Below are 22,367 nucleotides of genomic sequence, written 5' to 3' on the forward strand. Positions count from 1 at the left end.
GACATGGTAGCTGAATGATGACTTTTCTTTTTTTACAGTGAAGTTGGATAATGTTTTTGGCTCAAGTATCAAGTAAATATAATTTGAACCAATGCGTTTAAATGATGTTGACTGCTTAAGCATCAGATGTCACATTTTAATTAAATTGAAATATGCTGCTAAATAGGGCTGGGCTATATCATACTGTTCACGGTAATACCGGTGTAATTTTGGGCAACGATAGGAAAATGAAATATCGTGATAGAATATGGGTAAAACGCACATGCGCAGTGCCTTTGTTTACATACGCACATGGCGGCAACGCAGAATGAGAAGGGTGAAAGTGGATCGTTAAATGAAACTGATGAACCACAATTGGTTTGTAAAAATGCTGCAACTTCAGTGGTGTGGAACTGGTTTGGCTTTCATCCGTCAGATACACAACAAAGCACTATTTTTAGTAGAGCATGCTAGCGGGCCGTCGTTATTACCGTGTTGTTTGGAAAATACGGCACACTTAAAATCAATCCTTTGATTTTTCTGAAAATCGACAGTGCCCCTTATAATCCTGTGTGCCTTATGTATGAGTTCTGGTTGTGTTTACTGACCTTGAAACGATTTTATGTCGTACACGGCGCTGAAAAATCTGTCACATGTTTCAGTAGACTTTGCTAAGCTACGAAGCCGCACCGCTTGATGGATTGTCGGAGCATTACGGCTATGGTAGGCAGGAGGCTCGCGGAGTGATACGTACTGCGCTTCAACATAATATTACCGTATTGTGTGTATAACCTCTTTTTAAGTTTTGTGGATATCATACATGGTTATGCTGAGGATATGTCGGCCAATTTCCACTGGAAATGCCTTTTGCTTAAACTGTCAGCAAGGAATTTGCACTGTTACATTTTTATATAACTTTAAATGCACATAAAAAACAGCTGCTTGTTTAAGTGAAAATACATTAATGGGGTGTTTTGCATTAATAAAGTTGTGGAGTTGTGGAATTTTTAAATGTATATTGTGATAAAGATTTTTGGTCATATTGCCCTGCTCTACTGCTAAACTCAGTGAGGCTCAACTGTTATGGGCAAAGATATGTGATATTAGATTTTTTCACCAGAACGCTGCCCAATGCAGACCAGTGACCAAAGGCCAGGCAAACACTGGGATAGAGAAACCTCTCATGTAAAATAATGTTTGTGGAGAAGCCTTTGCTTTTACTGATGTATTTCAAATATTGCTTACATGTTTTTGTATGGTAAGCTAACAGCTGTTATCATGGAAAAGAAAGGAAATTAAATATATTTTAAAAACAAGGACAAGTCCGTGTGTCAATTTTCTATAAAAGCTCTATAAAACCTTTGAATTTTGATTATTTTATAACAACGCTTTACCAGAATTGGGCAGACAGACTCTGTTCCAGTAGAGAGAGTCTGCTGGACTTTCCTGTCATAGTTGAAGAAAAAAAACTTTACAAAACACATTAGAAATGCAATCAGCAATTCACCTGATTTATGTTTTGAGACCTGTTAAATTTGTGAAATTGTCAAGGCATTTCCTGCTCACTTGTTCCCTCCCCTCTCTTCTCACACTCTAACCCCCTCCTCCCCCCAGTTCCCTCATTGCCCTTCACACAATCATGTCCCCGTGCCCCTCAAAACCTCCCTCTGCGACTCCCTCACCCCACCCGCCTGGATGACAACACAAAGCACATTAATTTCATGGCTAAGCAAGCTAGATAATCAGCAGTCATATTTCACAGCAAAAGGAATGCAGACGTAGACACTGGTCAGTGTTAGTGGGCTGAAAGTGTCAGCGCCATCATTTATATTAAACGCTATCTTATTTTTATGGTCTGTATTTGGCTTGCTGTTGTCCATTTTTCCTCACCTTCCATTTCAACATTAGTTAACTTGCACTTTGTTTTGATTCAGACTGGGTGGTCTGCATCACTCAGACAGACCACCCAGTCTGTCTGAGTGATGCAGACCACACTGTGACATCTTCAGTGATGTCTGCACACACACACAATAGTCACGATTTAATGTGGTGGAACTGGGAGCTAGATAAACACCCACACTGGAGGGTGATAACTTATATAAACCCTTCTGTGTTTATTTGTGATTGTTTCATTGCTCTGTGTTTGTGGCTTTTCACGTGCTCTTCTCTCCTCTCCCGTCTGTGTGTCTGTGGTGCCGCAGGTGTGTTTGCATTCGGTCTGTTTGCTACAGACATCTTCGTCAATGCAGGCCAGGTGGTGACTGGAGGTCTCTCGCCCTACTTCCTGTCTGTTTGCAAGCCCAACTACACTGGCACCGAGTGTCGCTTTAATCACCAGTTTATCGTCAACGGCAACATCTGCACCGGGAACCACGTGGTGGTGGAGAAGGCTCGGCGGTCGTTCCCATCTAAGGACGCTTCGCTGAGCGTTTACTCTGCCGTTTACCTGACGGTGAGAGGACCGCACCTTATCCTTTATTTCAGAGACAAAAAAAGGCTTGAAAAAACATTTTATAAAACGTATATCTAATGTAATGACACAGTATATGTTTAATTAAACAGCATGCGATATATTTTAAGGCATGAATGTGTGTAACGATATTTGCATTTAGGTGTATATTTCATTTCCTTTCATTCTCCCTTTGTAGCACGTGAACACTCACGTTTGTGTTTGTTTATCCCATTTTAAATTAGAAACCAACCAATAATGTGTAGACAAAAAAAATTCTCCAGGGATTCAACCTGAGCATAGTTAATTAAAAGCAATGTCATGTTCTAGTTTAGAATAGAAGGTAATTGGTTTACTCGTCTGTGGGGAAAAAAACCAGACAGAAAATATATAATTTGAGCCGGGCTGCTTAAAGTTGTACTGCACATACCTGTACCGTATGTGGAGTTAAAAACTACTGAGTAAGAAGGAGTATTTGTTATAAACACAGCACCTTCGGTTCTTTGATGGAGGAATTGGCAAGGAGGGACTTCATGCTATTTGAAATTGAGGTGAGGAATATTTCACACTAGCACAGCGACAGTTTAGGCGTTTTTAGAAAATTGGCTGGAGGTCGCATGGAAAATTACTTTTTGAAGCGATAATTGAAGAGCAGCTGTTTGACATCTGAGTGACAGGGTGAGGGCCTCATCTTTGGAAAAAAGAGAGTGGAAGTGCAAATTTTATCAACAGGAGCAGGAGGAATACAAGAACAGATTGTTGTTGATGAAAATTAATTCGATACCTTCGCTACTTGATTGGAATTAGGGCTGCACGATTAATCGTTAGAAAATCGCGATCTCGATTCATACTTATGTGCGATCTCATTTCCAAATGACAACGATTAAAATAAAATAAAATTAAAAAAAGACGACGACGACGACTGTACCGCATTTTGATCCGGGACGTAATCTGCATGAAAACAAGCGCTCACTCTTCCTGCTCAACAAATGACAAGGGCGGAGCCTTATACCACGTGATACAGAAGCTGCGCCGTGTGATGCTAAAATTACCAGGGAAAAAACAACGGAGAGCACGTCAGGGATGACGAGAAAGTGACAGGAGAAAATCCGCCCCGGTCAACCACCCAAACATCAATAACGTGAACCTTATACAGCGCTTCCCTATACACGTCGAACTCTCGCAGGCACAAAGAAATTACGGAGGCTATCACTTATCACCTGACCAAAGATATGGTCCCATCAACACTGTGCAATTAGGAAAATGATCAACACCCTAGACAAACGCTACACAGTGCCGTCCCGCAACTATTTTTCTATTGTTGCACTACCTGCTCTATACACGCAGCGTCGAGCAACAGTGGAGACAGAATTTCAAGCAGTACAACATTTTGCGGCAACAACAAAATGTGAGACATTTGTTGTTTTTATGTTTATTTATTGTTTTTATGTTCAGTCTCAACTGTTACGAAGTTGATGTGCAGTTAATAAGTGCAATAAATATTTATACTGGAAAAGAAAACCGTGAGAGAATCGTGATCTCAATTCTAAGCCAAAAAATCGTGATTCTCATTTTATGCAAAATCGTGCAGCCCTAATTGGAATAGAGGTAGGTGAAAGTTCAAGAGGTGAAAATATATGCAGGTAGACCTTTTTGTTTTTAAATGCTGACAGTCCTCCCGCTTATTAATGGGTTCTCTTGTTAGGTTCAATTTTTTATTCTCTGTGGGGGAAAAACGATGTCTCTGTTTTGCAGAATCTTGCGCTACTATGATGTAACTTTTTCACAGCCTTCCCTGACTGATTTGCTATACCATGGGGGCTTTGCACTATTTTGAAATGGTAAAATATTTGTCACCAGGATGCAGAGGAGGCTACCCCCCCCCCCCCCCCCCCCTCTGTCCCCTTCTGGCTGCCTCTGCCTCAATTTTATCCCACAACTTAGACATTCACATTACTCACACCCTCATTACACATACATATAGGATCTTGGGGGTGGGCACGATACACGGAGTCCAAGTTACCATCAGGGTGTACGCCTCACCCCTGGCGTCGTTGCCCACCTCTCAATTTTAAATACACGTAGACATTGAGGGCTAGCAGGAGGGGCTATGCGCTTACCTGCTGCTCTCTGGCAGGTAGCTCCATGCCCTCCTGGGTTTTAATTGCACCTTAGAACACACATGCATCAACACTACAATGAGCGGGTGGAGGGAGGTTTGGAGTCTTCTCTCACCCCCATTCTCTGCGGCCTACTGGAGCGGGGGGGCTAGGAGGAGTGGGCCGTCCGACTGCGGTCTGGGGCCTCCCTGCTGCTGCGGAGTCGGGGTGGTCTGCCTCTCCCCACCGCAGGGAAAAGGGTAACACCACCTGGGTCTGGGTGCAGTTCCCCCCTCCAGGGGCAAGGGTACCTAGACCCGGTTAGTAGAGTACGCTTGGGGAGTGTGATCGTGTGTACAGCGTCTCTTTATGTCTGTCTCCACGTCGGTTGAGTGTGAAGTACATATGAGAGCATGAGGGTGGGAATGGATGTTTGTGTCTGTGTGTGCCTGTATGTCTGTGTCTATATGTCAGGTTGGGTATCAGACGCCACCTCTCTGGGGACATTTCGGGCCCTCCAAGGTTTGGAGGCCTATCTCCACCCACCACCACTTCCCCTGCCGGTGGCGGACTCCCTCAGGTATCGGTGCGTTGGTGGTTCTTTGTATCTGGGGGTGGGCGTCCGGGTACACACCGGCTCACTCCTTGGCGGCCGCTTATTGGGGCTCGCTCGGGCCACTTTGGAGGTGGGGTGCCCCCGGCCTCTCGGCCTGGGGCTCGGTCACTCAGGCACAGCTGGCTGCCGGCGGAGCTCACGGGCGCGTCACTGCAACTCCCCCTGGCTTCTGCTCCGCGGCTGCTGAATGAGCTCTCATCTGGGACTCTCCTTAGCTCTTACTGGGACAGTGGCGCGGCTGCCCCTCTGTGGGTCTTCCTTGGTCTCTTGTGTTCTGGGGGCCTCTGGATGTCTGGAGTTTTGATCTCCTCCATACCTGCTTGATACCATTGAGGACAGGGCTGTGGCCCCCCACACTCTCTAGCAGATTATTACATGGAGAAACCTTTGGAATGCAAGCATGCTGATCCACACAGGTATGCACACAGGTGTACACATGGGTATTCACAGATGCGGACTACAGCTTTCTTGGCTGCTGCCTCAAAGCACACTGTGCGCTGTCTATCTTGCGTGCTGCACAATATCGTTTATTATTTAGTAACTATTGATATCTATGACTAGCTAGTTTATTGTGATGGTGCTTTTTTTTTTTTTTATTATTATGTTGCTCTTTGTTGTTTGCTGTCTCCCCTGTTTTTTTTGTTTTTCTTTCTCTCCATACAGGTGACCCAGGAGTTTTTTTTTTTTTTTTTTTCTCTTCCCCCCCTTCTCACCGTCTCTTCTCCCCTTTGGTTTTCTTTCTTCCTCTCCCCCTCTTTCTTTCATTCTTTCCCCCTGTCCTATTAAAAAAAAAAAAAAAAAAAAAAAAAAAAGGATGACAAAGGATGAACTGAAGCTCCGCCATCACGTGATGTCACATGCTGCTGTTTCTGATGTCACTTCCAAAAAAAGAAAAAAAAAAAAAAAAAAAAAAAAGAAATGGTAAAATATTTGACTTTATTTTAGTGGGAAAACCTCCAGTTGTTCTGCATGGGATCTCTGTTCCTAATCCACCTAAACAGAAGAGCAGGAGCCTGTTTTTTTTGGTTTTGTTTTCGTTAAAGACATTTGGGACAAAGAACAGTCTAATCTTTCCACCTTTCTCCTTCTAGATGTACATCACCAGTACAATCAAGACCAAGTCCAGCCGCTTGGCCAAACCAGTGCTCTGTTTGGGCACACTCTGCTCCGCCTTCCTCACCGGCCTCAACAGAGTTTCAGAGTATCGAAACCACTGTTCAGATGTAGTGGCTGGATTTATACTGGGATCAGCTATTGCATTGTTTCTGGTGAGGACTACTAAAACTTGCATTAGGTTTGGGAAGGTGGTGGAGAAGGGGTCGGAGAAGAAGAGAGAAAAGAGAAGGTGGATTCTGGTCATGAGCTACTTTCAAATTATAATATTCATTTTGAGCTTCATTTTGGAACAAACCCAAACTGGTAATTGGATGATTAATTCAAGCTGCAGCTTCCCAGAGCCTTTAACGTGGGTTTGTTTTCATTTCAAAGTCAACCATGTGAAAATTTATGCCTTAAAATTCTTATATACAGCAAATATTTTTATGTATATCTTTGATGAAATTCATTTTAGTGACAGTACAAGTGTTGGAGAGGGCACCAAGTATATAAAAAGGTGAAAAAAGAATGAGGTGTGATTTATGTTATGCTCAATAAAGGTTTAGATAAAGGTAATTTAAGCTACATTGATCAAGTTAAGAATACACTGGCTGATTGTGGGGTATTGGAGAAGATGAAAAGAAGAAGGAAGTGAACAACCCAAGATTCAACCTGAAATCTGTAAGCGCAAGGACAAAAAAAGAGAAGAAAAATGAGGTAAACACTACTTTTAATTAATTTTTAGATCGTGGAGGTAACCAGTGATGTGATTAATTCAGATTCCGTACTCCAGAGGTTAGGCATCCTGTTATTTACCTTCGTAAAATAACTGCCGTAGCAGTTGCCGAGGATAAGATGTGCAAAGTGGGCTCATCTTTCCAAGCAAGACAGCAGTTTCACTGGGCTGCTGTCCATAATGTAAAATCAACATCAGTTGTCCTGCGAGATTTAGTCAAACTGCTTGGCTTCTGCTGCAAGTTAATGTGCTTTTTTCAGACTATTCATCATATTTTATGCTGTGATTAAATTCAGGGTAATAGCTGCAACTTAAACTGATCACGTTGTTTTGTGCTGAATGGGAAAGCTCACTCAGGAGAAAGGAAGGTGAAGGGGACCCCCACCCCCTGCCCCCACTATCCAAAAAGATTTATTTAATAACCTCAGAGGCTTCATTACTTCTAATTGCCGCTGAGTCCTGAGTGCCAATGCGGGAGACACATGGAGGAGAGACTCAGATAAGAAGAAGAAGCTAGAGGTTTGTTATTTGTACATTGGTTGATATGAAGGGAAAATCAGTCCTTTTACAGCTGTCATCTGTCTACAGTGATGGTATTAAAGTGCTAATGTTTAATATATGTAATGTTTTAGTAGAGTGTATGCTAAACTAATTAGAACTAAATACCAAGGACAGCAGAGATTAGTGAAAATGCCAGAATCTCGATTTGGTCACGACTCAAAAAGTGAAAAAAAAAAAAAGGTCACAAATTAAGAGTCTGACTCAATATTGCACCAAAGAAAGTTAGTGGCATTGGAATAGTGTGATTTACATGTGCAGGTCAAGCTTGGTCTTGGTTATTCTTTAAATAATTCCTGCTGTGGTGCAAAACAGTCAGGTTCAGTGTGGTCACATCTTTTTCTTGCTGCATAATAATAATAATAAAAATAATGTATACTTTATTGATCCCTGTGGGGAAATTACTCTTGCTGCATTTGACCCATTCACCCAGTGAAGCAGTGGGTAGCCACTCAGCAGGTGCACCGGGGAGCAGTGTGTAGGGACTATAGCCTTGCTCAGGGGTATCTCAGGGTAGCCGTTCAGTGGATTCAAACCCCTGATCTTCCGATCATGGGACCACCACTCTACCTACTGAGCTATCCCCGCCCCTGCCCATGAGGAGGTGGATCCACTGCACCTGTTTCTTTGATAATTGATAGTAGCTTTCAGTGATTAAACTGTTAAAAGTGATATACATTATGCCATTGATCTTCAGGAAAAGATAAAAGGAAATGGGGTTGTCTGTGCAGGTTCTCACCCATCCAGGTCATGGTAGTCTTAAGGGCCTTGAAGTGTAAGTCTAGTTGCCTTTAACTCAAGTGCTTAAAGAAAAGGAAATCTGTCATTACGTCATTGAACATTATTTTCAGTTTATTATCAGCATACCATGAATGAAGGTTGACCATATTCCCCTGTATTTGCCTTATATTTACAATGAAGCTTATCAAACTCGTTTCACATGAGAACTGAGCCAAGTTGATGGACTGCTATCTTGCAGGAAATGAATTGATAAAGAGAAAGCTGAAAGCAGGTATAGTCTAAATCCTGCTGCTATCAGTGCTCACAGAGAGGAGATCTGAATGGACTCACCAAACAGCAAATGCCTTTGGTCTTTCAAGAGATTTGTCCGCTGCCAGCAGATTGAGGGATCATTGTTAAGAACTTGGTTTTAGAATTGGCTCCGGGATGATGTTGGTAACATAAGATATAAAGCTGTCCACTTGATTCAAGGGAAGGCGCATGCTGACTTGCTGAGTCTAATAGAAGCTAAATCCCCTGAAATTTGAAAGTGGTTCCAAACGAATTCACAGCATGTAGAAATGACACCTAAAAGGCATGCATGACTCATATAAGTCGCAACCACTGTAAGAGGTAATATTACAATTCATCTGCTATCAAAGATGAATTGATAAAATAGGGTCTTGAATTATCTGCATAATGGGCAATGTGAAGATAGAAAATAACTTTGTAAGGGTGGAGATGCAAACCGTATCACTTTGCTGCTTCGAAGTACAAGAGTGTGACTGGATTGGGATGGAGATTTATGCTGATACATGAAATTATGTAAAGCATAAGATCATATGGTTACATTCAGTTCAATTCAGTTTTATTTATCTAGATCCCAACAGCAGTCACCTGGAGGCGATTTATATTGTAAGGTAAAGACCTGACAATAATACAGAGAAACCTGAAACAATCAAACAACCCCCTTTGAATGAGCACTTGGCAGCAGTGGGAAGGAAAAACTTCCTTTTAACAGGAAGAAAAGTCCTGCCACAACCGGTTGACGGTGAGGGGACAAAAAACACAATTAAATAACCGTTACTGAACAGTGCATCTCAGGTGATGGTGCAAAGTAATCCAAAGTCATTTCATAACCACCTCAACAAACTACTTTCCACTGGGAGGAAAATAAAATAAATAATACATTGCATTGAGTGCTGAACCACCAACACAGTTTCAAGTTTCTTTTAATCACAAGTCTGGGGAAAAAGCAGCATTTTTCTGTTGCAAAAATCTGAGACCAGGAAAGTTTCTAAATGATTTTTCAATTCAGCGTTTCAGTGGCAATCTTCAGATTCACTTTGTCTTCATCTGAAACAGTAGGCGGCAGTTCACACACGTCTGTTTTTGCATGAATGACAGGACACACAATGGGGAATGAAAAAGCAGGAGGTGGTTCAGTTTAATAGAAATGTGTTTACAACAGCCACATCAATATGCAATTTAAACTTGTGATAAAAATGTAAAGAATTGTCAAACAGGATAGTTATTTGTAAATTCTGCCCTAGGAGCTATAATTCACTCATTTACTTGGTCTGGGAGCTCTAGAAATTCAATGCCCATGAACAGCCACAAACAAGAAAACCTTGAGCTTCCTCCTGCTTCATTTTCTCCTTTGCTGCTGCCTGAGGGCACGGTTGGTGTCTGGTGGGGTGGGATCTCCCTTAGGCTGCCTTCTTTGATTAACTAGTCTGTGGAGGAGTTAACAAAGACTGCAACCTTACTGGTGTCTCTACCATTAAAAATTCTGACTAGTGGACAAAATGGAAAAAATACAATTACCTCTAATTTATAAACATATAAATGAAGAAACAGCATCTGTTTTCTGCACCTGTTAGCCCACAAAGATTAGCACCCTGAAGCATTTCTGCTGGCTAGATGAAATGATATCCAGCTTTAAGGGACTCACGCAATGTTTGATTGCTCTTTTATACCCATATAAACGTTATATCACTGCAGTAAAAGTTCTGATGTGGAAAATGTAGCCACGTCACACCAAAAAAAAAAAAGAAAAGAAAAGCCCACCAGAGAATTTTTTAAGGTAGCAAAAAACCCTATAACAGCTGGCTCTTGCTGCGGCGTTTAAAGCTGAAAGGGAACAGGATGTTAGTTTTCTGCAACGTTTGTAGGTACATGACACTGTATGGGGGAGGGCACTGTAAGATCAAACCAGCAATCCTGAAAATGAAAATAACAACCAAAAGGGAGACAGCCTGCTCCAGAATGCCCTTTGATCAGCAGACTCACACTGGGCTTCAGACCTCCATTAGCTCTTTTATTTTTAAAAAAATCCACCAGATGTGGCCCTGGATTTCTTTTAAAATTTAAAAAAACAAATACTAATTGTCAGATCGGTGGCTAGAGGAACCTGTACCTTAAAACAACATCACAGCTCATGCCTCCAAACAAAATGACCGAGGTCATCCAAGCTCCTTGCGACTGGTCTGTATGAAGCAAGACTGTAACATGAAGATGCATCAAAATTGACTGCATAATATCCCCTTGAACAAAACTAATCTTTTGGGCGCTCATCCAGTAGTTCAGTCCAGCCCTTAAGGATTATAATGACATTCATAAATAGAGAGACGTGTTTTCCTTTCCCTCAAATTCACATGCATTTTTGGGAACAAATGTTATTTGGGAGAGGGGATCGCTCTCTTTTACTTTCTCTCTCTCTCTCTAACACACACACACACACACACACACACACACACACACACACACACCGCGTAGAGTTTAGTATGGGGGGAACAGTTAATGATGAATAACGGATTTTCAGAAACCTACTATAGAGACTGTCATTCTCCTATCCTCACCTGTACCTTTCCAAATGAGCCATATCAATTCATACAATGACCAAAATCAGCTGAGCTGCCCTTTCCTTGAAATTTGTGAATTAGTGAAATCTCAACAGCTGTTGTTGTGGATTATCATACTATTTATTACATATATTCATAACCCTTTGGATGAATTGTAGACACTTGATCTTCAAGTCAACATTTCGGTTTGCCCATTTATTTGCAAAACGTATCAGTGATCAACCTCGGCTATACCTCCTTAAATCACCGTAGCAACTTTACTGATGATAGCATTAACCTCAAAGCACCACTGTGCAGCCTCACCAAGATGTGAACACGGCTGTAACATCAAGTTACGCTACAAAGTCTCTTCACTCGTTTTATAGAGTTTAAACAACTTTTTCGGACTTTTTGTGTTTGAGTTTCTAATGTTCGTGTGATTTGCTGTGTCTTTCTGCCTGTCTCACTATTAATGTTAAACTGTCCTCATACCTTACAGGGTATATGTGTGGTGAATAACTTCAAAGGTGTCCACAGTGCAGCGGCAAAACAGAAGACTGAGGAGTACCGCGGTCTGCCTCTGATGACTTTCCCCCGTGTGGAGAGCCCACTGGAGACCCTGAGCGCACAGGTAGCTAAAAACACTTAACCTGGAATCCCATAAACTTTAATCTCTATGATGCACATTATCTTTCTTCATTAATTGGCAGAATTCCCTCAAGGCCTGCAGCTTAAAGCAAATTCCTCCCCTCAGATAAGGAATTCTGTAATTCTGGAACTTGGTGTCACTGTAATTTATTGCCATGAACTTTTTTTTCTACTTTTTCATGCCCTTTTTAGAAGGTCCAAGTGAGGGTGGTGCATAAATCCAAAGATAATTTTCTGTTATCAATAAGTTATTTGGTTAAAAATGTACTCTCCTTCTTTCTCCTTCTTTCTATATCCTTTCTTTCTTTCTTTGTTCACTAAGCAATGACACGTGGCAGGCTTGACGTTTGCACTTCACCCCTTTCCTCCTAACCAAATGCACAGAAACTTAACACAGAGCACTCTTGGCACCAGCTGACACGTGATTTCCTCTTCCTTTTCATTTCCACGCTTTCTGTTTCCATCCACTTCATTTCTTTCTTTGTCTTTCTCTACCCCTGTCCCTTTTTTCCCCCCCATACTCCCTCCAACATCCATTTTCAGAACCACTCGGCATCGATGACAGAGGTCACATGACTAAGGGGGCAGCACCGGGTCACGTTTGCGTCTCCACAGCACTTCCAGACACAATGACAAGGACGCATGTCACGTGGCTCCGAATGCTTACAAAAACCACTCCTGATATATCTGTTTAAATCACCTGGGGGACAAAATACACCATGTTTGCAGTGGTTTTCATTTAGTTGGGCTATGCTCAGTTCAACCTCCCAAGGCACACAGATCAGGCAACAATATCACAAATCGCAACATAAGCACAGATTGTTTTTCCAGGTTATTTGAGATCATTGAAACATGGGACATTTTTTTCCTCCAAGGTGTGCTGTTTGTAGTTAGAGGACGGTGTTTTGTACATTTTGTATGAGCGAGTGCCGTAGCCTATCCTGACGATGTTAAAACCTGCACACTTCCTGTCAGCTGACTCACTCTGTTTTACATCACATCCTGCCGGGTGAAATGCCTTGTCAATCACCACATGTACCCCACTCGGTTAGAAAAATCTGCTATGGAAAAAAAAATATTGATGTTGTTGTTCTGTGGTGTTTGTCATTTGTACAGAAAAAAGACAGAATCCTTCTTTTTATTATCTCTGTACATTAACTGACCATGTCAGGTCATATTTTTTATGGATTTTTGTTAATATGTATGACTATTATGATCCATTTGGACCTGTTTGCCTGCTGTAAACCTGGATATGTTTTGGTATCAGTTGTTTGGGGAACAACTCCTCTCCCCTTAGGAGGAAATGGCAAGGATGAGTCACTGAAATGCTCAGAAAATGTGTTTTTGCACCTGTAGTGACATGTCATCAGGCTAAATATACAAAAATCTGATTGGCTTAAATGCATGGTATCAGTGTGCTTCACCCCAATTTGCAGATTTACTTTGATGTTAACAGGAAGCTCTCTATGGAGAGATCCAGAGGAGCTAGCCCGTGCCAGATCCGTGTATAGATTATGCTGGTATGGTTTTCCAATTATATTTACTGAAATTCCAATGGAAGACATCCCTAATAAGTACATGGCGAAAAATATAAGAGATTCTTTTCAAGTGAAACTGAGTAATTTACTTGAGGCCTGGTTAGTCCTCCTCACTGAAAACCAGGCTAATGACTCCTGCTTCACTTTTCCTCCTCGAGGTACCCCTCCCTCTCCCCAACCCACCAGTGGATTGTGATGCAATGTTGTGATTCCATTTCCTATTGGAAGATATGCCCAGCATGAAGAGAGAAGTCAAGATGTTTTATAGATATTACTCATTATCATTGTGATTACAATTGTCTTTTACTTTGAGAACAAAAAAAGGCATTTCAGCTGAAATGCTACATATATTTTCTTTCTTCGTTTGTCCAAAAAAATTAAATAGTCAGTAGCAACAGTGTGTCCTCTTGTGTTTCTTTTTATGTACCCAAACGCTTCAATGAGAATGGTAACTTTTCATTTACTTAGAAAATATGTGACCAACGACAAGGACAATCCATCTTGACAGTCAGTACTTGTAAGTTACCTTGATGCAAGAAGTGTGAAACGTGTCTGTCCTTGTGTTTGTCTGAATATCCAGAGATTTGTTTTCATTACTTACCATTTTTCCCCTGATTTGAGCCTTGCAGTGTCACTTCAGCTGCATACAAATCCTACCTCCTTTGCTGTGTCATCTGCATGCTAAAAATGCAGTCACATTATCCTTCCAGTCAACAAGTTTCTGATTATAGGCCAATGGATAAATGTTGATCTGAGCGATCACAGACTGTTGGACCATTCGCTGTGATGTAACATAATATAATGTATGAAACTGGATGGGTACCCATTAGATTAATTAATTCTCCAATACCTAAACACTGTGCATCATCATTTCTATGAGTGTGTTACATACTCCTGAATGTTAAAAGTTGAGCCAGTGTTAACTCTTGATTTCATTTGAATAGTAAATAGATGGATTTTTATTTGCAAGATGGAAGTGTAATGCAGTTGGTCCTTAATCACTAAATGTCACTGGATTATTACAGGAACAGCCCAAGGACATATTGCATTCCTAGGTTGAAGAAAACCAAAACAGGTTTGTTATTCAAGATGTTTGAGTTACAGGACAATTTCACTGAACAAACCTTCAGTTCAACCAAAATATTGCAACCATATGCAACAGACTTGCAATCTCATTGCCTTTGAAATGGTTGCTTTCTAGTTAAGCACTAGATCTGCAGCCACTTGCAGTCATTTGCCATCTTCAAGGTGACTTTGGTATGTTAGGATGGCAATAAAACGACAATAAGACAGTCGGTCTACTATCGAAGCTGTCTGTGTTAATACAGTTAATAAACTGTGATAAATTGATGTAAATTGCAAATCTTTTGGTTTCTACATGCACAGAAATTCACATTAACAACTTAAAATCATAGACTTGAAATGTAGAAAATCACACAGGCCTGTAACCAAAATATAACCTGTTGGCAACCCTGTGAGTCAAATAGTCTACTGGAGAGGAGTTGTGCTCATAGACATAGACAGACTGACTAAGATTGATTGATTGATAGGTTGATAAGATTCTGATGAGAAAAAGCCACATATTTCCAGACATATTGAAATATGCTAATATTCACATGTTCACTCAAAGCCTAACATGTTAAACATAAAAGCAGTCAGTTATTCTAAAACAGAGTTGTAAGATTACTGCTTTTAGAGGATATGCATCCCTGGAAACTGAACTGTGAGCTGTTGCAATGATTTGTTTTAGACCATCTGTTTTAACAGAGTGCGGCTACACCAATGACTTCATAGGCATGGTGTCAGTCAGCCTAGAGTTGACTGTGAGTGTATGCTCAGTAAATGTAAACATTAATTAATCTGGCAGTCAGTGTTTGAATCAAGCAGTCAACCCTGAGACCATGACCCTAAATTTCGAGTTTAATAAAGAACGTGTACGAGTACACCTTAAGGGTTGTTTTTGAATGAAAAGTTAAGTAAAACGAATGCCGATGACTGAAATTTGAGTCTGATCCTTCATATTGTTGCTTTGGGGGTGAAGCCAGAAGAAAAACGGGATGTTTAAGTGAACCTGTGTTTACACAGGCACTCAAAAAACACCATGAATATGGCTTTATTCTTCTTTCATGTTATAACTTGTGACAGGCGGCCCTTCTTTTCCCTCACACCACACCCCTGTCCAGCTGCTACCTGTGCTACCTAGAAAAGTGATTAAAATGAGCATAGTTGTGCTAAAACCAGGTTATTTAGCTTCTCTAGTGATTCATCCTGTTACAGCCGCGTCGACTTCACTGATGTTTATGTCATAGCTAAGCAAGGCGTACACGCACAGAGACACAAAGAAAGCTGACGGCTCAGTCTGTGCACTTGCTCTTTTGCTCTGTCAGGTATTCATTTCAGCTGTGACAGCCTGCGCTTACCCTGCAGACACACTGGCTAAATAGATAGGAGCTGTTTGTGTTTGTGTGTGCGGCGGTATTTTACCATGCCGTGTCTTCGTAAAATGTCATCGTTAGCTGTTCTGAGTATGCCTTCCTGTCCAAATTGCTGTCCCCTAGCAATATGAGTGAAGAATAGCAACAACCAAATGTAGTTTTCAAGGTAGGGAACAAACCTCTGAGTGGTTTGAGTTTTTTAAATATATAGCTGCTGTACGTTTTTATAAAATAATCTATTAAAATGACCTGGAATAAGTAACTACAGATGAATCTAAATGGTGAAGCTTTTATAAATACAAAAAAAAGTCTGGTTTGCAGTGGCTGTCAGCCATTGTTCTCAAGTGTAAATTCACACTTGTCTCTCTTACTGAAGCTGGGGACTCGTAAGTGCAAGGAAATACCTTAAATCCTCTTAAAATCATTGAGCTTTTGGTCTTCCTTTGAGTCACTTGGCAGTAAATCCACTTTGCTGCCAGATATAAATGAGATTAAGGATTCTAAAAAACCTGTTTGAAATAAGTTGTTTTGCAATGAGCAGCGTCAAGGTTTTGGAGGCATAATAACTTAAAACCAAGGTTGAGGTAGGAGCAAGCCTCAGAGTCTTAGCATGCCACACTCTGCTTTCTAATTTGTACAGGAAATCATTTACAGACCTGTAAAATTGAACATTTTTAAGACACTGGGGGAAAAAAGAAATGCAGCAACTAAGATAAGTGCAAAGAAGATATTTAATAACAGAACATGTCCAAACCCAAATGATGCAAGGAAACAGGGCCCCAGAGAGGGAACTGTTGTGTTGTGTTCATTTTTGAATGCAAATCACATTTAATAACGTGTCAGAGTTAAACTAGTGGTCTGTGTTCATACAGTTACTATTTAACAGCTGGCTTAAATGAGGAACTGAAAAGTATGTATTTTGTGTCACAATGTTACAAGAGCACCAGTATGACCTCAAGAGCTGGAGACTGTTCAATTTAATCCTGTTTTAGGTTTTATGTTGCCAGCTTACCATTGTTGTGATCTCACTGTGAAATACTTCTATACCCTAACTCAAACTCTGACAAGTTAAGGTGACTTTGTTTATTCAGTGTGCATCAGTGAAGTGCAGGACATTATACAGTGACCCATAAATAAGATTGTGTGTACGCTTATTATAATCCACCATAAAATGTCAACCTGGTGTTCATTACGTATGTAAATGTGTCTTGCGAAAGCTTTATCTTTTTAAAAAAATGATTACATCTAACCACCCGACCGACCCTTTCAAAAGCTTATTAGAGAAAAAATACCCCTAATCAATACAAACATGCTACCAAAAGCAAGAAACATCAATGGTAATAGCTGAAAGATACAAGGTTTCAGCAAGACACACAAACATGAAGACTGAGATGACTGGGTTCAACCTCAGGTCAGTTGAAATCCTCAGTGAGTCTTAAAAGACTCAGGTGAATTAGTCTATTAAGCTTAAATACCAAAGAGTCCTCATATCTGTGATCAGGCTTAATGTCATAGCAAGCAAATCTGTACCCTTGGAAAAATGAGGTTTTAGGGGGGGAGGCATGGCAGGGACAAAAGGAAGAAATAAACAGGAAAAAGGTAAAAGAACCAGATAGGCATGAAAAGGAGTTAAAGAACTGTAATATAAGGGAAGTTGAGAGGGGCAAGGAATTGCAAAGCTCTTCAGTGATACAACAGAACAGATTTGGTTCAAGATCCCTGGTTCGCCCTTATCCAGCACCTCTCATCTAATTCAATCTCATGTTCCAGGAGTGAGAAAATGTCCTACTTGGAATTGCAGAGCAGGATCTGATCACTGCCGAACATTTCAGTGCAGTGTTGAGGGGAGCTCCAGAGCCATAAGGAGGATCCTGCTATTGGAAATCGTTGAGGCTTCTAACTTCAGAACTCAGGCAAGGATTTGTTCCGGGACCCAGCTTGGTTTTGAAAACTAGTCCAGTGTGTTAACCAGGGTTCTCTTTCCTGGACAAATTGGGACTGGCTTCACAGCTCCGGACATGTGTTTTTGTGTTGTTTAATCTGCTGGTGGGTCTGGGTATACTGAACAAACTGGTTAGACTGGTGTGAAGTGGGCTGACTGGGTGCAGTCTGGTTTGCTTGCTGGTTTTCTGATTGGTACTGTTCAAGCTCTCTCTTCCTCCTCATGGCAGACTGCAGCTGCTGCTTGATTACAAGGATTTGACTCTCCAGTTCTGACAGTTCTTGAACCAGCGGGTTCCGTCCCAGACCTGGACCGCAGTCCTCCACTCCCAAAGCACGGCACTGCCCAGAACTGCGCTGCCCTGGCCCCAGTCCTTGGTCCAAACCCCTTCCTAACAGGTCAGAGCGACCATTAGAGGTAGTTACTATAGGCAGGGGTTTCTCCAGCAGAGGGAGAGAGTGGGGATGAGGGAGGGGAGAAGGGGGCGGTGGAGGAGGGAGATCCTGGGATGACGGGCATTCCAGGTCGTTTTGCATCTCTTGTGGAAGGATCCTTCGCCTGTTGCAGTAGGACGACTCTGCAGGATTCCAAGGCGCAGACTGGTTGTTTCCCTCATTGCACCTGGAAATAGGAGAAACCTTCATCAGTTCATCTGACTGCATGTTTACTGTACAATATAAAGCGCCTTGAGGCGACTTTTGTTGCCATTTGGCGCTATATAAATAAAACTGAATTGAATTGAAATGTTTCCAGTCTGAATCCAATATAAAATCAAGGCATCAGCTATGGCTAAACCATGAGTTGCCACTGCACACACAATTCTGAACGTGTTATATGACAAACAGCAATTTACACAGAGCTGGACTGAAAGAGTTGAACAATTTCTAGAAGATTGCTTACGGGGGTAAAGACTGGAAATGATTGCTATGGGGGTTACATTGAGTCTTGGAAGAATAGCAGTGTGACTGCTTACTAAGAAATAGTTTTTCGCTTTTCCTTAAATATGTCATTACATGAAAAGGGTGTTCTTTGGGTATTGTCCTGTTTATTGTTTGTTTTGTCTACACAAGCACCACGTTCTTAGGGATGACTTATGGCTCTGCTGGCTGATCAGTAGACAACATTTAAATATCATTTTTGAATCATCATGAAACTTTGGACATTTGTTTAACATAGTTGAATCCTACTGACTGTGGTATTCGAATAAGAGACATTGCTTTTATTCTTGAGATAGCACCTTTCTACTCTACCTGAGCAGTCAAAGCGTTTTACACAACTTGCCTCATCCATTCATACCACTTTTTTTTTCAATGAATTTTTCTACGTAAGTGCTTTTTATCTAGCATTCAAACACATCGTTCCTCTGAATGCATTGGAGAGCAATTTGCAGTTAGTATCTTGCTCAAGGATCCTCAAGAGTGTGAGTATGGTAATATACTGATGTTTTTTCTAGCAGGCAGACAAAATCTTCTCATTCGGTGCATAAAAGATAATAGTTTTTTTTATTACTTAATTTTTAATAAAGGTTTTACATATTTTTTACAACAGAAAAGGAACACAACAAACAAACAAAAACAACAGTAACAAAACAAGCAGTCGACTGAAAAACACAGTTTTTTTTCCCTACAAAGCAATTCTGGCAGTGAGAACATGACTTTATATTCATGAATTGACAACACATCTACAGATGTAAGAGCAGCCTCGGCGAGGCATACAGAAGTTTATATAGATGTGAGTAGGCACAAACAGGAATTAAAAATAAATAAATCCCATTCTAATTTCAGATAGATTTCAACCACTTGTCCCATGTTGTGGTATAAATATTATCTTGCAACCTTAACAAAAAGGTGAGTTTTTCCATTTTATGAATCTCCTCCACAACGCTCAACCAGTCGTCCAGAACAGGGGGGTCAGTACAGAGCCACTTACGAGTAATTGCTTTTTTCGCTGCAGCAGTAGCTGCATTTGAATAAAGCACCAAATCCACACTTTTAAGCTTAAATTTCAAAACTTACATTTAACTACTGATTTTATCTACTGTTCTGATTCTATCTGTTTTGATTTTATATACTGTTTTGTTTGTTTGTTAATTAGTTTGTTTGTTTGCTTGTTTTAATCAATTTTAAATCATCCTTTTTTTTGTTTTTGTTTCTAATGTCTCTGTAAAGCACTTTGAATCACCTTGTTGTTGAATTGTGCTATACAAATAAACTTGCCTTGCCTTGCCTTGCCTAGCAGTAAGAATCTTCAGGAGATATTTGTTATTGCTTGTTAATTCTTCGGGTAAGTCTCCTAAATAAAATGTTATGAAGGGCCGTTGTTTTGATTTAAAGCCTATAGTCTGTTCTATCTTTGATATAACATCTTCCCAAAATTTAGAAAGTTTTCGACAAGACCAGGATATGTGGGTATGGTTTGCAACAGTTTCCCCACACAAACCAGATAAGCAATGTAAAAGATGCCAAGGGGTTCAGTTTTTTCTTACAAGCTGTTGCCCGTTTCTGATCTCCTATCAGGGCTTGTATTGAAATGACCCCACAGATATTCTCAATGTCTTTCCATCGGGCCCCACAAGTATCATCACACCATTGTATAACTATTTTGAGTTGAGCAGCAAGGTAGTAATCTCGGAGACTTGGGAGGGAGAAGCCGCCTTTATCTTTATGAATTAATAATGTGCTATATTTAATTCTAGGTTTTCCGCCCGCTCCAAATAAATCAAGATATTTGTTTGTCTCAGTCATGGAACTGAGATTTGGGGATTTTGATAGGTAGAGACATAAACAGATACAGTAGTCTAGGTAGGACTAAAAGATGATAGATTTTTAAAGTGATTCTGTAGTATTTCAGGTCATTCCAGGTAATGAGGACCAAACCCTCCTCATTTAATTGCTTTTTGCCTCCCTAAGGAAATGCCGGTATATCTATCCTGTTAAGCCCGTGTACATTTCTTGGTAAAATGAAACAAAACAAAACAATTTTTTTAAAGAAAAGCTGTGGGTGGATATTAGCTTGGCTTAAGGCCTTGCCAGCATATAAAGACACCTTGACTAACTAGCAGCCAGATGCTGCAGATCAAATGCACTTGATTATCTGACCAATAGCAAGTGTGACCACCACTAGTTTGGTTCAGTGGAGCATTCAGGCGTGTTGCCACAGTCTTCCCAGGATGGGCGCGACAGCAAATTCACCCCAAGTCATACCTTCAAATGTTCATGTTCATGTACATCTTAATGTCAGTATGACAGTACAATAAGATTAAAAAAACAAGTAAGTAAGAGGCTGATTGATTGATTGTTTTTGGAATTTCTTAAAGTACATCTCATTATCGGACTGGCTGAATGGTTATATTGCCAATTCAGTTTTGTCAGAACTTTGAACCTGGTGTTCAAGTTTGAAAAACCACAGGAATAGCAGCAACTCACCAAATAATATTTGGCAGATGCTTGGATCCAGTCTTATGCACAAGTTTTTTTAATGAATAGGCTATCGCCACATGTAGGTACTGAACACAAAAAAAGAAGACATTGCCAGAGCTCAATATAGAAGTCAAATTCATGTCCAATTAATTTCCTCTGCCACCAGCCCTGATCCCCAAAACCTTTCCTATCCAACCCCAGGTCCACTGTGATCTTTGCGCTAACAAGCACTAGCAGCAGTAATGTGGACTGAAGGTCCAGAGAGACATTACTTTGACACAACACCACGGATTTCATGTTCATTTGCACTTTTAACATGTATTACCTTACAAATCCTCTTCTTTCCTCCCTCCCCCCTTTTGCTGTCCTCCATTCTTAGTAGCACTATGATCCTTAATCATTGTCCAATGTACATCATTCCTCTTGCCTTTTAAAAATCATTTAATATCACGTAACAAGCAACGTAGAAGGATAACAAATAAGAAAATATTAATTCACAATTCAAAGAGGTTTGACTAGCACTTCAAAGCTACACAACCTCTAAAGAACATGTAACTGTAGTTCACCTTGGTGATATGTCAGTTTCTTTGATTGTACTATGAAAATAAACCCATGTTGAAAAAGATTAAAAAAGCATGTAAAAAAACACAGCAAGAACTTAATAGGAAGAAGATAGAAATAAAGGCATTTACACTACATAAATGAGAAGTTGAGAAGATGAGTGTTCTGTTATCACTGGAGAAAATACCACTGTGTCCTTGCTTTTATGCTTCACCAACCATGGAAATGTTTGCTAGAGGCTGAGGTTGCCCTTATCATTTAAACTGATTTTGTAAATTTAGCTATTATTCCATTGTTTAGTTCAGTTAATATATAATAAGCTTCATTTATTTCTTCATTGTCTACTATTGATTTATTAAAGATTATGAGCTGTTTGGTTAAGTTAGAGAATTAAAAGCCAAGGGAAATATTCAGTGTTACAATTTAAAGAAGCACACAATTTTTGTAAAATATGCATTTAACAAAATTATATTTATGATTCAAAATACAAAAAGTCAAGTTAAGAAAACATATTTTGTGTATACAAACTGTAGTCCATAATAAAAATACCTCAGATTGCCTTAACTGTCTGCTCTTTATTACTGAAGATGAAAATACAACTTTAAAGTATATTAGGGACCAATAAAACATATTCCCTCTCAACTCCAATGTTTGCTGTAGGCCTTATTGAACTTGAAGTCTAACAAAAGAACAACATTTCTTTTCTTTTCCTTTCCAAAAAGAAACTTT

At 40.4% G+C, this 22,367-nt stretch overlaps 2 protein-coding genes across 5 annotated transcripts in view; one reads left to right on the forward strand and one right to left on the reverse strand.

The window, feature by feature from the left end:
- plppr1 (phospholipid phosphatase related 1) overlaps window positions 1-13,676 on the forward strand; it is a 68,120-nt gene extending 54,444 nt beyond the window's left edge. For 3 of the 4 annotated variants that reach the window (XM_080304408.1, XM_026174207.2, XM_080304407.1), the window contains exons 5-8: window positions 2,181-2,431; window positions 6,235-6,411; window positions 11,595-11,726; window positions 12,287-13,676. In XM_080304408.1, the coding sequence (XP_080160534.1) occupies window positions 2,181-2,431; window positions 6,235-6,411; window positions 11,595-11,726; window positions 12,287-12,319 (593 nt within the window). In that variant the 3' untranslated portion in view covers window positions 12,320-13,676. The other variant, XM_026174208.2, reaches the window with a different exon arrangement.
- A 2,753-nt stretch (window positions 13,677-16,429) lies between these two features.
- grin3a (glutamate receptor, ionotropic, N-methyl-D-aspartate 3A) overlaps window positions 16,430-22,367 on the reverse strand; it is a 52,273-nt gene continuing 46,335 nt past the window's right edge. Inside the window, exon 10 of the mRNA XM_026174200.2 lies at window positions 16,430-18,279. Coding sequence (XP_026029985.2) covers window positions 17,721-18,279 — 559 coding nt within the window. The 3' untranslated portion in view covers window positions 16,430-17,720. The remainder of the gene's footprint in view (window positions 18,280-22,367) is intronic.

Source organism: Astatotilapia calliptera, chromosome 7, assembly GCF_964374335.1.
Source record: "Astatotilapia calliptera chromosome 7, fAstCal68.1, whole genome shotgun sequence".
In the NCBI taxonomy this organism is placed as follows: Eukaryota; Metazoa; Chordata; class Actinopteri; order Cichliformes; family Cichlidae; genus Astatotilapia; species Astatotilapia calliptera.